General features: G+C 33.2%; 1 protein-coding gene and 1 long non-coding RNA gene across 4 annotated transcripts in view; one reads left to right on the top strand and one right to left on the bottom strand.

Annotated features, from left to right (window-relative positions):
* LOC127867181 (uncharacterized) overlaps positions 1-13,747 on the bottom strand; it is a 91,897-nt gene extending 78,150 nt beyond the window's left edge. The window contains exons 1-5 of one of the 2 annotated variants that reach the window (XM_052408231.1): positions 13,645-13,747; positions 12,299-12,439; positions 8,459-8,584; positions 6,986-7,048; positions 2,399-2,718 (exon numbers count right to left, since the gene is read on the bottom strand). In XM_052408231.1, coding sequence (XP_052264191.1) covers positions 2,624-2,718; positions 6,986-7,048; positions 8,459-8,584; positions 12,299-12,439; positions 13,645-13,735 — 516 coding nt within the window. In that variant the 5' untranslated portion in view covers positions 13,736-13,747 and the 3' untranslated portion in view covers positions 2,399-2,623. Of the gene's footprint in view, positions 1-2,398; positions 2,719-6,985; positions 7,049-8,458; positions 8,585-12,298; positions 12,440-13,644 lie in introns of those variants that run through there. The other variant, XM_052408230.1, reaches the window with a different exon arrangement.
* The window catches only part of LOC127867191 (uncharacterized), a 234,316-nt gene that overhangs the window by 192,646 nt on the left and 26,231 nt on the right, over positions 1-15,439 (top strand). The window lies entirely within an intron of this gene.

Here is a 15,439-nt window from a genome sequence, read left to right as displayed (position 1 = left end):
GTTTTCATGGAATACTGATAAACCATTAACAATGGAATAAGGGTACTTTAATATCACAGTTATTTTGCACATCATTGAAAATACAAACTTATAAAAATCCAATATGGGTTAACATTTACATGAACAAACAGTATCAAAAGCGAAACAAATGCGAAAAACAAAACATAATAAGGAGTAACAATATGATAATCTTTGTTTACACACTGGCTTTAATGACGCTAGATTTGGCCATTGTCGGCTCAGGTTCTACTTACAAATACCACCTAAAAGTAGCGAAGGTACTCTTAAGTGTACTACAATGTTCCCCCGGAAGATTCGCTTTAAGGCACCCGGCCATACTCCAAGGTACTTTTTGCATATTTTCCGTGCGCCGGGTACTTTTGCAGTAAACAAAAATGTAACCCCGGGGTACATTTAAGTAGCACCTGAGCCGACGAAAACCAATTCAGCTTTACTGACCTGCCACGTTATGCATTATGGGACAGCACTTCTTTTATACACAGCGTCATAAACAAGGAAGTAACAATGGTATACATTTGAAATTATCTATCGTGTGTAACCTACACTCAATATATAGTTTATTCATGTTGGTCATTTTCATGATCTTTTATGTTGTCATATTAAAAAATGGCTATGAATGCCGTAAACTGATACTTGAAGTAATGATATGAAAACCGAATTGCACTTATTCAATATTTTTTACACGAGTCAAACAAAAATGAAGAAAATAGTTCTCATCATATTACCAAATGCTCTAACAGCACGTTATATTATTATGATATATGATTATTATATTAATTGTCATAAGTTCTTTTGGGTTGGTAAATTCTCCAGAAACTTGCTTTTCCAAATAAATATAACAATGTTGTATTAAAAATAACGCTCTTTATTATTTTTTGTTTTATTACTTAACTTTTAAGTAATTGGAAAATTGAAAATATGATTATTTATGTGCTTTGTATTTGTTTCAGTGCCAATGTTTTTTCCTTATTCTTAGCATCAAGCTATTTGCATTAAAGGCGGTTAAAAGGAGTAGTCTGCATAGAAAAATTCAATCAGGTGTAAAATGTCGGTCAATTTTTTTGAAGCAGATGAAAATCACAACTTAAAGAATTTACCATCGGGCATGGCATAACATCTTTAACAAACTTCATACACAAGATCAAGAAGAATAAAGTGCACCTTAGAGATTATATGATGGTGTTTTGTGTTAGTCTGACTTGTATGACATACTCGTACATTTACAACTTGTACAATAAAACATTTGTCCAATAAAAATTATTAATTGACTGTATAAAAAATATTTAATATTATAAAGAGTTTGAAGTTATCAAAATAAATGGACTTAACAGTTTGGCAAAATGACAATTTTCTTAAACAAAATAATCAAACTTTAAAAGAAAGAGTGTATTCGTCATTGTCAACTTATCAAACAAACGACAAAACATTTTAAACTTACATTATTACAGTTGTGTAAGTAAATTTATATAATTTCATTTTTTTTAAATAACAAAATATATTCACACGTCCCATTGACTACTTAAATACACGTTGAGAGTACAGTAACTTTTATTTACTATCAACACCTTGAAAAGGTAATTATATCATTTGCTTTATAATAATTGCTGTAATGTTGTAGAGTTGTTGTTTTCAAATTAATTTGCATTGACCACTGACAAATGGTAAACTGATTTGTTTTACGATTTAAGATATTACCCACATTAACGACAGAAATACAGCACAGCACAACAAAAATGTCACTTTGTTGCTCAATGTTTTTTTCATCGGAAATTGTAAATATTTTGACAGAAAATCCCTTCATTAAAAAGAATACAATGGCAGTTTTGTTTTTTGACATTTGTTTCTAAAAAAATTATTATTCCGTTGCATTATGAGTTTGAGTTACATTACAAATAATGAATACTTTCACAATGTTGACATTGTGTAAGCGGGATAAATAAAAAATTGAAATTGCATTTAAAGGATGGAAATAACTTATTTACGTTATAATCACATGGTAAAACAACAAAAAACATGCTATGGGGCTTCAGGCATTCATGAACCTTATAAACATTTTTTTCAGAGAATTGTATTGTGTGCTCTTAAAGTTTAGGTTCTTGTTCATCATGTTATTATTAATAAGGTACTACGCAGTATACGGCACTAAAAAGTATGAATTTGTGTCAGTTTGCCTTTATCAAACTTGCTTAGAAATAACAAATTATAACATACTAACAAAGAAATGAAACTGGGATTTTTAAATTAAATGCTTTTAAACTCTCTGTTATTCAATTTCAGATTTAAAAAACGATTGATAGTTGGTACATGCCAAATTCTTTAACTGCGCATGCGCTCTATAAGGTTTCATGAAAATTTATAAATAAATGTACTGGTCGCTAATTTTTGATTATTGCATTAGTATATCTGTTGTTCATACGTGTAGTTACTAGAAATATGAATCTTAAATTTTGCACATCTTTCTAAAAGGCTTCTTTATGACAGAACTGTTATCAAAGAATTTCGTGTCATAGATGTGATAGATATTGCAACTTATTATCGTAAATATTAGTAAAAATAGAACAACGGTAAGCGTACATTTAAAAGGCTTTACATTTTCCACATTTTATAGCCGACTGCTAGCTAACGCTCGTATTGTTCTGCTGAACGCCTTCCTAGCTGTTTCCATTTTCTGCAGGACGTTGATAACTTTGTTCGCAACTGAAACCAAAACATTGTACATTAACAAACGAACACCAACGGTTTTGACAACTCAGATATTGCATTTACCGTCTTAATTAACCTCACTGTACTGAAACCGAATACGTCCGATCGAGCTTTAAGTACCTTAGCTATAAGGGGACCAAATATATGCACCAAATCATAATTTCTCCATACTCTGGTCGTTTTACAAACTTCAATATGAAATCGATATTTGTGAGGTTTTATTTTGCTTTTGTGTTTAAAACCGAATGCCCAAAATAAACACCAAACAAATAGTTCGTTCTAATGTTCATGTAAGATTCAACGAAAGTATGTTAAGAGCAAATGAAATGTCCACACGTGTGAACGTTTGTGTTGCTTTCTATGACAAGAATGATTTTGCAGTTACGTATATGCTGTCAATTGGTAGTTATATGCACCTCATACTCGTAAGTACTAAACGGTTCTCAGTCGCGTAGTGTTTTTATACTTTCACTTACAACATATAATATTATTTCAAATGACTTTGTTGTTTTTGTGTTGGTTTAAGCATAAAGATTTCATAATTTACACTTTTGCTTCTAATAAATTATTTATAAACTGCCTAACGGTCATGTATTGTGCTTTAAGTATTTTTCTATTGAAGTTTCGCCTGATTCTAATGAAACATCGAACCTTTTATTAGACGAACCTTAACCTATACTTAAGAACATATTTAAAGAACGGAGAAAACTGAAACTTAATAAATGGCATAATTATATTCGTTTTAATAGTATTTTGTTAAAACGAAATAGTTAGCCAGTGTACCGATACCGTTACAGAACTATCTTAATTGATTCAAATAGCTTTGGCGAAAAACTAAATTTCTGTTAAATAACCACACAGATTTAGTAACATTATAAGCTTCTAACTTAAGTCGTAGATTCAAATTTTGGGGTTGTAACCATATTTTCATAATCTATTTGTAATTAGAAAATTTTAATATGCTATCATGCCAAATATCAAGTTGCTATATTAGTTTCCAGCTCCTGTCATATTTTCTGAGCACTACTGTGATAATTAGTTTGATCTCTTTTGAACGGTGATATATATTTTTTTATTTCGTTAAATAACTATTTTACTATGAACATAGTTATGTTTAAGGTCAACATAGTTATGTTTAAGGTCTGCCTTTTTTTGTCATGCCACCAATAATAAGGACCACAATGGAAATAAGGGCTTGCTCTTTTTTGTGTTATCCTTGGTTTGGTGAGCATGTCATAGTTTATTGTGCATGATATAGTTTTTAATAATTGCTTATTATCGTATTCTATGTAATGGTGTGAACTGTGTATATGCTTCCTATGCCGAAATAAATCTATCTATCTATCTATCATAAGATATTTTATCTAAAAATCACATTTTATCAGCATTTTAAAAGGAAACGAAGAAACAACGGATTGTTTGGAATTCCAGTTTCTTCTATGACATTAACATCGATATGTTAGATTTGTTTGTTCATGAATTTGTTTTTAAACAAATGGTACTGCTATTAATATATTTGAAAAATATGGCATTTTGTGTAATTTAGTGTCAGGACGTCTGGAATGTAACAAATATTTGACCATTATCTATTGAACTTTTTAAAAAAAAAGCATTTAATTCAAAAAAGGAACACTGTTATTGTGTGGCCTTATTTTTACATAAACAACGATTTAGAGGCGTGGCCTTATTGCAATTATTAATTTATTTAAACAGCCGACTTCCCCATGTACTGTCAAGCCGATAGGCAAAAATATCCCTTAATAATTTCATTAATCTGTTTATTAGGTAGACTCTTCCTGTTTAAGTTACGTATTTTACCATGTATTACTTACAACCGTCTAGTTTTAAATGTGTGTATTGTCACTTTTGGTATTAGAGAAGTAAGTCAGTCCAAGATAGACAACCGACCAGGGAGATCACACTTATTTGCGCGGAGTGAGTAAGGCCGTCAAACCTTGCATTGATGTTGTTAAGATCTTGTTCATTACGAACATAAAATATATCGCAATGAAAATGAAATGGGGTTGTGTACGTTTATTGAGTGTCAAGGACTACAAGACACGTTTTGGCAATATCTCAAACAATAACACAGAAAGAAGCATGTTTTAATTTCTTAAATGAAGTACTTATTGTCAAGGATAGGAAAATAAAGATTTTTCATGCAAAGAACTCGGTTTTTAACCTCGTTTGACTGGAAAACTTCCACACGCCTAGCAACCATGTTTATCAACGAACAAGAATCCTTTTATTTTTAACCGAACATATATAATTTGAACAAATTTTGTTCTCATCAAGTTTTATTTGTAAACTACGTGACTTGTTGAGTATTCAGAAAGTTTAACTTAATTCTATGCAACAGAAATCACCACAATGACCTAAATGTCTCTCTGTGTTAACATATATATTCCTTTGACCAAACCTTAACAACAAAATAATCATCTTAACACTGATCTTGCAAAAATTCATTCCTGGGCTGATAAGTGGTTGGTAACCTTCAATCCATCCAAAACCGAAGTTATATCTAGAAAAATCAACCGCCCAATCCATCCCCTCTCTTTTTCAACGACTGCCAAATCACTGATGTTTCGTCTCACAAGCATCTAGGCTTAACTTTTTCTGATACATGTTCCTGGCATGACCATATTGAATCAGTCAAGAAGAAAGCATGGCAAAGACTCAATCTAATGCGAACGTTCAAGTTTACGCTCGATTGAAAGTCCCATCTATCGATTTACACAACATTTATTAGACCAATTCTTGAATACGCTGATATAGTCTGGGATAACATTAATACACAAGATGAAATATAACTTGAGAAGATTCAACAGGAAGCAGCAAGGATAATCAGCGGGGGAACACGTTTGGCATCCTTGCAAAACCTATACAATGAAACTGCTCTCGAACAATTAAAAAATAGGAGAACAAAACATCCCGATACTTGTGCACACTTATCCCCTCTAGCGTGGGAGAAAGATCTGCTTATCCACTTCGTAACTCTAACAACATTCGCAGTATCCAATGCAAATCACAACTTTTTACACGATCTTTCCTACCATCAACTATAAACTTATGGAACAATTTACCGGAATCGGTGAGAACGGCTCCTTCTCTCTCTGCTTTCGAAGCAAATCTTAGCAAAGATAAGAAAATAATTCCGAATCATTTCTACGATGGGGCCATCTAATATTCTACATGCGCGTTTACGAATGCATTTTAGCAGTTTAAATGAACATTTGTGCTCAAACAACATTGTACAAAGTCCGTATTGTCAATGTGTTGCGATTGAAGACACATATCACTTTTTCTTCAATTGTCCCATTTATACAGAAAAAAGAGTTATCCTTTTAAACAATCTGTCTAGATTCTTACCCATAACTTTGCAACTTCTTCTTTTCGGTGTTAAAGACGGCTCATATGAAGTAAATTCATTAATATTCAAACATGTTCAGTCTTTCATCCGAGATAGTCATAGATTCTAAACCATTTCTATCTCAGGAACAAACCATATTCTGCTTACGATGCCCCGTTCCCGCAACTGCTTCCTTTCTTACCGCAACTTCTCTTATTCTTAAACTCTACTCTTCCACTGCTATCCCTTTCCTTCTCCACTCATTAGCTCTTATGCTATCTACATTACTCTGTTATACTTTTTGTATTATAAGTTATATTATTTTTACATTTCTAACCAGTATGCAATTATCTATCACTGTAATATATTGTTCGTAATTTTGACATGTCTTTAAATAGATGTTATACGTTTAGTTGTTTACACCATTACAGCAGCGCTTCTAACTGACAGAAGAGAGACATAGTATAAGCCTCGAGCTTCCTTCTCAATTCTGTCCAATAGTATTTTACCGCCTTTATGTAAAACAATACTGCAATTCTTCTTGCCTAGCATATTGCTCAAATATAATATGTATGTTTGTATTGTATTGCTTATATGTACTTTCAATGAACTAAATAAATAGTGTTTAAACCAAATTAATGCCGATGCCAACGGTAACGAATTGTGGGGTTCGTACTATTAGGTAAAAAGTTAAGCTAAAATTTCAAAATTTCAAATACTTTCTGTAAATGTAGATTACTTATTTTACATTAACTAAATTATAGGAAAAAAGTATTTACAGTTTTTACTTGTTTTACGGCATCAAATGTTATCTATAAAACTATTAACAGTAAAATATACTAAATACTAGATTAATGTTTGTTTTTATAAAGAAATCATAATATGATGTATTTTAAACGATGCTCTTAATACCTCTTTCAGGCGAGTGTGTGTTTTCTCGGTGTGCAAGTAAGTCTGCTTCTCCGATGTCTTTCACTGTAATTAAATATGTTTGGTTCATTACGTGTAAAATAAAAATCGTGAGCTTAAATAACTAGTTGCTCATCTGCACAGGATGTTCATAAAAACGTTGTAAACAAAATCTATCTTGAGTTATACAGAGAAATAGTAATCTCTCTGACGCTACAATTATTTACACCATAAACAATTTAAATATTACTTTTGATAAAATATTATCGTATAATATAATATGGACATAATTCGCAAATACAAATTAATATTATACACAGTTAAAAAATCCCAAGTGATAAATTTATGTTCATACTAAAAGACTGTTTTCTACATCATAACAGATGTAAGATACTTTTAAGTCTTTGAGTCTGTGTCGGAGATGTTTTAAAAACTGATTTTAAAAGATGCTAAATAAAGGATGAATTTAACGGAGTTAAAACCGCATCTAAATAAAACATTGTGTTAACGTCCGTCGAGTAAGTGCTTCCAGTTAAATGGAAATAATTATAATTTTCACAAGCTCGATATAAATATTTGTTGAAGAACATGTTTCATTTAAGATATTAGATATATTTATTTGAGATGTCACTACAAAAATTCAGAAACATATTACAGTTTGGTAATTTAAATGCCGATATGTTATGCAAGGAGTTATAAGCAATAAAATATTGCCGCATGATTGCCCTTTTGAAAATGATGAAGGCAAAATACATGTAATACTATTTCTAGTCATATTAAAGCAAAATAAATCTTCCGTAAACAAACAAACGCGTAATAATAACTTTGAACGCATAATCAACGAAATTATATAAAAAGTAAATCGCAAAAAATTAACAGATAGTTCGTGTGTAAACGTTTAACCAGGATGGCTCAAAATACATTCCTCAATACGTCTTTATCAGCCGAGTTCCAGGATGGCTCAAAATAAATACTTAAAAACTAATTACTCAGCTAATGGTATCTGTTTCGCAAAAATGTTAAACACAACTCGTCATCAAGTAAACAGCATGTATAAAGTTTAGGCAAACTGACAGAACCATTAAAGTATCATTTGTGTCAATAGTATCATGATTGACCATGAACCTTTGAAAATATGACTAACAAGACTATTGCCAAGCAATAAAAGTCCCCTACCGGTGACACTCCACCATTTTCAGCAATTTCATGGTTGTTTAAGAATAATGTGAGACTTCTGCAAAATCGAAGGTTTGATGTATCGGCTTTGGTCAAATAGTGATCCCGGCCGAATACATGCGTTAGGTTTCAATGTAATATCTGCCGTAGTTACCATTGATGTGCAGTTGTTGCACGCTAACATTAACAAACTCATATTGTTATTAGTGACGAACGTGTGAGTGGAATTAATTGAACTATTCGGTTTAAAGAAGAGCGAAATAAATATATTATAAGTTTCAGGGAAATGAATCTGCTTACTTCTAGTAAGTTCAGAAACTTCCATATCTCTTTCAAATTCCATTGAATTTCGGTCCTCGTCGTTTTGTAGAAGAGACACAAAACTTCTGAATTCCGCTCGAATGGATCTGATATGTATGTCCGAAGCTACAAAAACATAGAAACTTACAACAACGTTTAACACGATCTAGATGCTATAAAATCACATTTATCGTAAGTATTTGTGCTTTTTAGTGTTCAAAATAGTTTGATAAACAGAGTATTTAAACTGTTGTTATTTCCTAAATGGTAACCTTAATTTTTTTATCCGACCGCATATCCAGGGTGCAGGATCAAGTGAATATGTGGGGTTCCCAATTAAACTTTTTATGAATGAAAACACAACGGTAAGTGGTGGTGTTTTTTTTTAAATAACTTTAAAAAAATCTTAAGAATTTCAACTTGTGCATAAAAGACAGATTTTCATGCTGCTAATAGCAATGTGAAATAAATCAGAATTACTTTATTTAATAAGCATGTGTTCTTGTAAAAAAATATGTGTGCTGCGTTCATTTATGCTTCACGCAACGTGAAATTTTGTCACCGATTTTAGATATATTTAATTTTTATTCTTAAACCTTAAGATATCGGCATTAACTGCAAGAAGAACTGTCTTTTATGCACTAAAGATTTTTGCAAATGGATTTCAATAACTTAAGATATTTTAAACAAGGATATCAGTATAACTGATGGATGCTCCCCAATAATGCTTTGTCAATATATGGGTTAATTGTGTGGAAAAAGTGTGACCTTGAGAAAATCTATTATTAGCATCAGTGACCTTGACCTCAAACCTCATCAAAAGGTAGAGGTCCATGCAAGGTACCTATATGCCAAATATATAAGAGATCGGTCGAATATTGAAGGCGCTATGAGAAACTGTAACCAAAGTGTGACATTGAGAAAATCTATTAATAGCATTGGTGACTTTGACCCCAGTGACCTCAACCCTCATCAAATGGTAGAGGTCCATGCAAGGTCCCTACATGCCAAATATGGAAGAGATCGGTAAAATATTGAAGGCGCTATATGACACTGTAAAAAAATGTGATGGAAAATCTATGATTAGCCTCGGTGACCTTGACCTTGACCCAAGTGATGTCAAACCTCATCAAAAGGTAGAGGTCCATGCAAGATACCTACATGCCAAATATGTAAGAGATCGGTAAAATATTGAAGGCGCTATGAGAAACTGTAAAAACAAGGGCTGTTTGTAAAACATGCATGCCCCCCATACGGGCTGTCAGTTGTAGTTGCAGCCATTGTGGGAATATTTTTGTGTCACTGTGACCTTGACCTTTGACCTAGTGACCTGAAAATTAATAGGGGTCATCTGCCAGTCATGATTAATGTACCTATGAAGTTTCATGATTCTAGGTGTAAGCATTCTTGAGTTATCATCCGGAAACCATTTTACTGTTTTGAGTCACTGTGACCTTGACCTTTGACCTAGTGACCTGAAAATCGATAGGGGTCATCTGCCAGACATGATCAATGTGCCTATGAAGTTTTATGATCCTAGGCGTAAGAATTCTTGAGTTATCATCCGGAAACCATTTTACTGTTTCGAGTTACTGTGACCTTGACTTTTGACTTATTAACCTGAAATTCAACAGGGATCATCTGCCAATCATGGTCAATGTTCCAATGAAGTTTCATGATCCTAGGCCAAAGCATTCTTGAGTTATCATCCGGAAACCATTTTACTTTTTCGAGTCACTGCGACCTTGACCTTTGACCTAGTGACCTGAAAATCAATAGGGGTCATATGACAGTCATGATCAATGTATCTATGAAGTTTCATGATCCCAGGCCTAAGCGTTCTTGAGCCATCATCCGGAAACTATCTGGTGGACGGACGGACCGACGGACCGACAGACCGACGGACCGACATGTGAAAAAACATAAACCCCTCTTTTTCGAAGGGGGGCATAAAAAGTGTGACTGAAAATCTATTATTAGCCTCAGCAACCTTGACCTTGACCCCAGTGATGTCAAACCTCATCAAAAGGTAGAGGTCCATGCAAGGTACTTACATGCCAAATATGTAAGAGATTTGTAAAATATTAAAGGCGCTATGAGAAACTGTAACAAAAATGTGACGGAAAAATCTATTATTAGCCTTGGAGATCTTGACCCCAGTGACCTCTAACCTCATGAAAAGGTAGTGATCAATGCAAGGTACCTACATACCAAATATGTAAGAGATCGGTAAAATATTGAAGGCGCTATGAGAAACTGTAACAAAAATGCGACGGAAAAATATATTATTAGCCTTGGTGACCTTGACCCCAGTGACCTCTAGCCTCATCAAAAGGTAGAGGTCCATGCAAGGTACCTACATGCCAAATAAGTAAGAGATCGGTAAAATATTGAAGGCGCTATGAGAAACTGTAACAAAAATGTGACGGAAAAATCTATTATTAGACTTGGTGACCTTGACCTTGACCCCAGTGACCTTAAACCTCATCAAAAGGTAGAGGTCAATGCAAGGTACATACATGTCAAATATGTAAGAGATCGGTAAAATATTAAAGGCGCTATGAGAAACTGTAACAAAAGTGTGACAGAAGGAAGTACGGAAGTACAAACTGGCAACTATATGCTCCCCGTATATATATGGGGAGCATAAAAAATAAAGTTCTTAACGGTGTGTTTACATTCTATTCAGACCGTGTGTAAACCCCTGAAAACCCCGTTGATTCTGCAACCTGATGTCAGAAATATCGTTGAACATGGACGCATAAAACACACAGATAATCTTCAAAAAGGAAATAGTAATATTTCAAAATCAATCTAATACATAGGAAATGCTTGCCAAATTTTGCGATACAACCATGCTTGCCTGGTCAACAACATTACCAAAACAAACGAGAAAACATGGCCTTAAGCCGTTAACACGTTGTATCGTTGCTATCCTCGTTTTTGAAGATTTCATCTTCACAAACGTTTTTTTATTAATGTATATAAGTACATGAAGCGGCTGCTTAACAGCCGTTGGTTAACTTGCGACACAATTCATAAGTAAGAAGGATTATGCGATGAAGTCCGAATAATGAAGAACGCATAAACTAAAAACGGTTCTTCAAGAGTCAACTGTTTACGAATTATGTCCATAAAATGTATATCTATGGATTGTGACTGTAACCCGGAATCCTCCAATGTGAACCCTACCGCCCTTTCAACTGAGAAAATAAATGTGTACTACACTGCAGCTACATATATATAACTTTGCGTTGTTAATATACTCTTACCACGTTAAATAGCAAACGTATAGCCCTATAGTGGTCTTAAACTAAATGTTGACGAAGGACAACGCAAGACGAACAGCGGAAACTGTGAAATATTTTTTTTACCCTTAATTGCTATGAAAGTGTTATTAACGTTTTAACGTTCCGGATATATTATATTCAGGATTACAGCAAGGAGCTTAACATCATAATTTCAAACACGTCGAACTACAGGCTGAGACATACATCACATCTCCGTACTATCAGAGACGTACATACGTCTCCCGTACAATGAGTGAAGACAACTAGTGAATACAACTACTATATAATAGACATATATCACAACATCGTGATACGAAATATACAAGTAAATTATGATATAGCGACCAGAACATATAACATAAGATGTTTTATCCAATTTACTTAAGTGAAATACATTTTAATGGCAAAAACTGGAATAAGGGAGGAAACCAGACATACTACAGACAAAACATGATGAACGAACCAATTTGGCAAAAGCTTGATTGCATTTGCAGCTAAAGCCCATCACACCGATCTTATTTAATTTTATATAAAAAAGTATGATAAGTACCATTCACAAGGATTATAAGGGCCTCAGCTGTAAGCCGACTGCCCTGCATAGTGGATAGCGCCAGAACTTGATCTAATACACGGTCGTATTCCCTTTTAATTAACCTGTTGTGTCGTTCCAAACGCAAATCAATCACTGGACCTAGAGTATGAATATGTTTAATAATGTTTACGTATAGTTTCAAATACTCATGAAAAATCATCGCATAAATATAATTTGTTTAATTTATAGTATCACTATACACCAAAAAGATTTGACTGAGCATGGAAAGAAGCGAACAAATGTAAGAACGTAAAAGACACAAATTACAAAATACGAAAAAGTAAACAAGAACAGATAAAAATCATTATGTAATTTGAAATACGTGTACTTTAAAAGTGGCTAAAATCAGGTAACGGTACACGCATGCTATGAATAACATTTAACGGCCTTATCAAAGATGAATGGATACATTGACACATACACATACATTATGAACCTAGTCACACCCATAGCCAACTAAGGCTCCCTCCAATAAACTGACATCGTTCGTTTCACGGACATTACTTGCTAGAATATGATACAGGGTCAGCCAGGACATATTGTTGTTGAGTAAATTTAATACAAACTTCTCGCGGAAACGTCGTTCAATACAATGATATGTGATAAGCGTTTTCTAAGAAAAGTATCTATGTGTTATATGTATTTCTGTACGGAAACCGATGTTTATTATTAATCATATTTAAGCCTACAAAACCAGTTTCGAACACGATCGAGGGAGTGGAAAAAATGCTATCGCCAAATATCATCAAAATTGAGTCATAAATGCTTCTGCTGGCGTGTCCACAAAATAACTTAAAAAGCACATTAAACCTCAACTTAAAATATTGTCAAAGAAACATGCTCTGTTCTTTAGAACGGAGTGCGAATCATAAATATATAAAGATACATATATATATATATATATATATATATATATATATATATATATATATATATATATATATATATATATATATATTTTATATATATATATATATAATAGATATAGATATATATATATATATATATATATATATATATATATATATATATATATATATATATATATATATATATATATATATATATATATATATCTATCTATATATCTATCTATATATCTATATATATATATATATATATATATATATATATATATATACATATACACGCCTAGAGCTAAGAACACAGGAATAACGAAAATAAATAACCCTTACAGTAGTTTGCCGATTAAAAAATCAAACGGAATGGATAGCATAAAACTATACAACAAGATAAATTGATACATACTTGCTTTTGAGTTAAATGCAGCTTACATCTATTACCTTGTGCAAATATCTGATAATCTGCAAGTCCCCGAGTTCTCGATCGACGTCCAAACAAACTGATCACATCTTGTAAACTTCGGTCCGACATGATAGCTCACACGCTAAAATTATGCTGCACACAAGAAAATAGAGGTACAAAACTTTTATATATACGATGTTTCCATATTACACGAATAAAATAAAATCACAGTTCAAATACAGTAACTTACTCAGATGTTAGTATTTTGACATACGCATATAAGTAGAAGTAATACAGTGAGTATACTGTATTTAAATCTTGTGTTGTCCTTTCATATAAACATTTTTTTTAAAGAGCAGGATGATACCGACAATTGCATGAAATAATTATTGTAGCCCATTGTTAGCAAGAATCGCTTGCCGTAGAGTTTTCTTGGTGGTTTTTCCATATCGTTGTTTAGTGTCGTTGTGGGTTTTCAAACGGACTTACTTAAACTACTTTAGGACAATTTCGTCGTACCCTTTCGCTGGAAGCCATGTTTTTCCAACAAACTGATTCATTTTATACCCTAACCAAGAAATCATTAGAACAATTGTTTTGTGCACGTGTCATGATCATTGGATAAAACATGTTACTTCGATCGGGGTCATATTTTTCATGAGGCCGGAATCATTTTTAAAGCAGTCGAGATTTCGTTAAAACAAACGTTCTTTCAAAGTTTATAAAGATGCTATGACAACTGTGACACGGTTTAATTATAGCCACATACGGAAAATGGCCGGGTAATATTGCCATGGATTATGGAAGCAAGTTTTAATGTATCGGAAACTTAACTAGACCTTTGTCACAGACGTGACGTATACCCCCACATGCCGCATTGACACAGACTCTTTTGCAAGCTGTCTTCACAAAACAAGAGAATCTAAATGGTGATTTTTAAGAATTATTATGCCATTATAATTTATGACCATTTTGAGCTTTCAACTCTTGAAGTCTTTCGCATTACACGCTGTCCAATGACTGTGAACAAAATTAATGTACAGAGTCATTTTAAAATCTCACAATGAATGACATAGTTATGGCCCGGAAAAGCTCATTTATGGTATTGTTTCACTTTTGAACTCCAAGTGCGACCTTGACCTTGAATATATCGACGTAATTCTTTCGCATGACACATCGAATTATGATTGAGAACAAATGTATCAAGTAATTTTAAAATCTCACAATGAATGACATAGTTATGGCCCAGACAAGGTCATTTACGGCAATTTTTGACCTTTGAACTCACAGTGTGACCTTGACCTTGGAGATATCGACGTAATTCTTTCACGCGACACACCATCCAATAATGGTTAACAAATGTGCCAAATGATTTTAAAATCTCACAATGAATGTCATAGTTATGGCCCGGACAAGCTCATTTATGGCCATTTTTGACATTTGAACTTAAAGTGTGACCTTGACCTTGGAGATATCAACGTAATTCTTTCGCGCGACGCACTGTCCAATGATGGTGAGCAAATGTGCCAAATGACTTTAAAATCTCACAATGAATGACATAGTTATTGCCCGGACAAGCTCATTTATGGCCATTTTTAATCTTTGAACTCAAAGTGTGACCTTAACCTTGGAGATATCGAAGTAATTCTTTCGCGTGACATACTGTCCAATGATGGTGAACAAATTTTACAAATGATTTTAAAATCTCACAATAAATGATAAAGTTATGGCCCGGACATGCATTTGACCTTTCTTTGAACTCAAAGTGTGACCTTGACCTTGGAGATATCGACGAAATTCTTTCGCGCGACACACTGTCCAATGATGGTCAAC

This window comes from Dreissena polymorpha, chromosome 2 (genome assembly GCF_020536995.1).
Source record: "Dreissena polymorpha isolate Duluth1 chromosome 2, UMN_Dpol_1.0, whole genome shotgun sequence".
Taxonomy (NCBI): domain Eukaryota; kingdom Metazoa; phylum Mollusca; class Bivalvia; order Myida; family Dreissenidae; genus Dreissena; species Dreissena polymorpha.
Note: the sequence above shows the minus strand (reverse complement) of the source record. Positions and strands in the feature narration are given on the sequence as shown.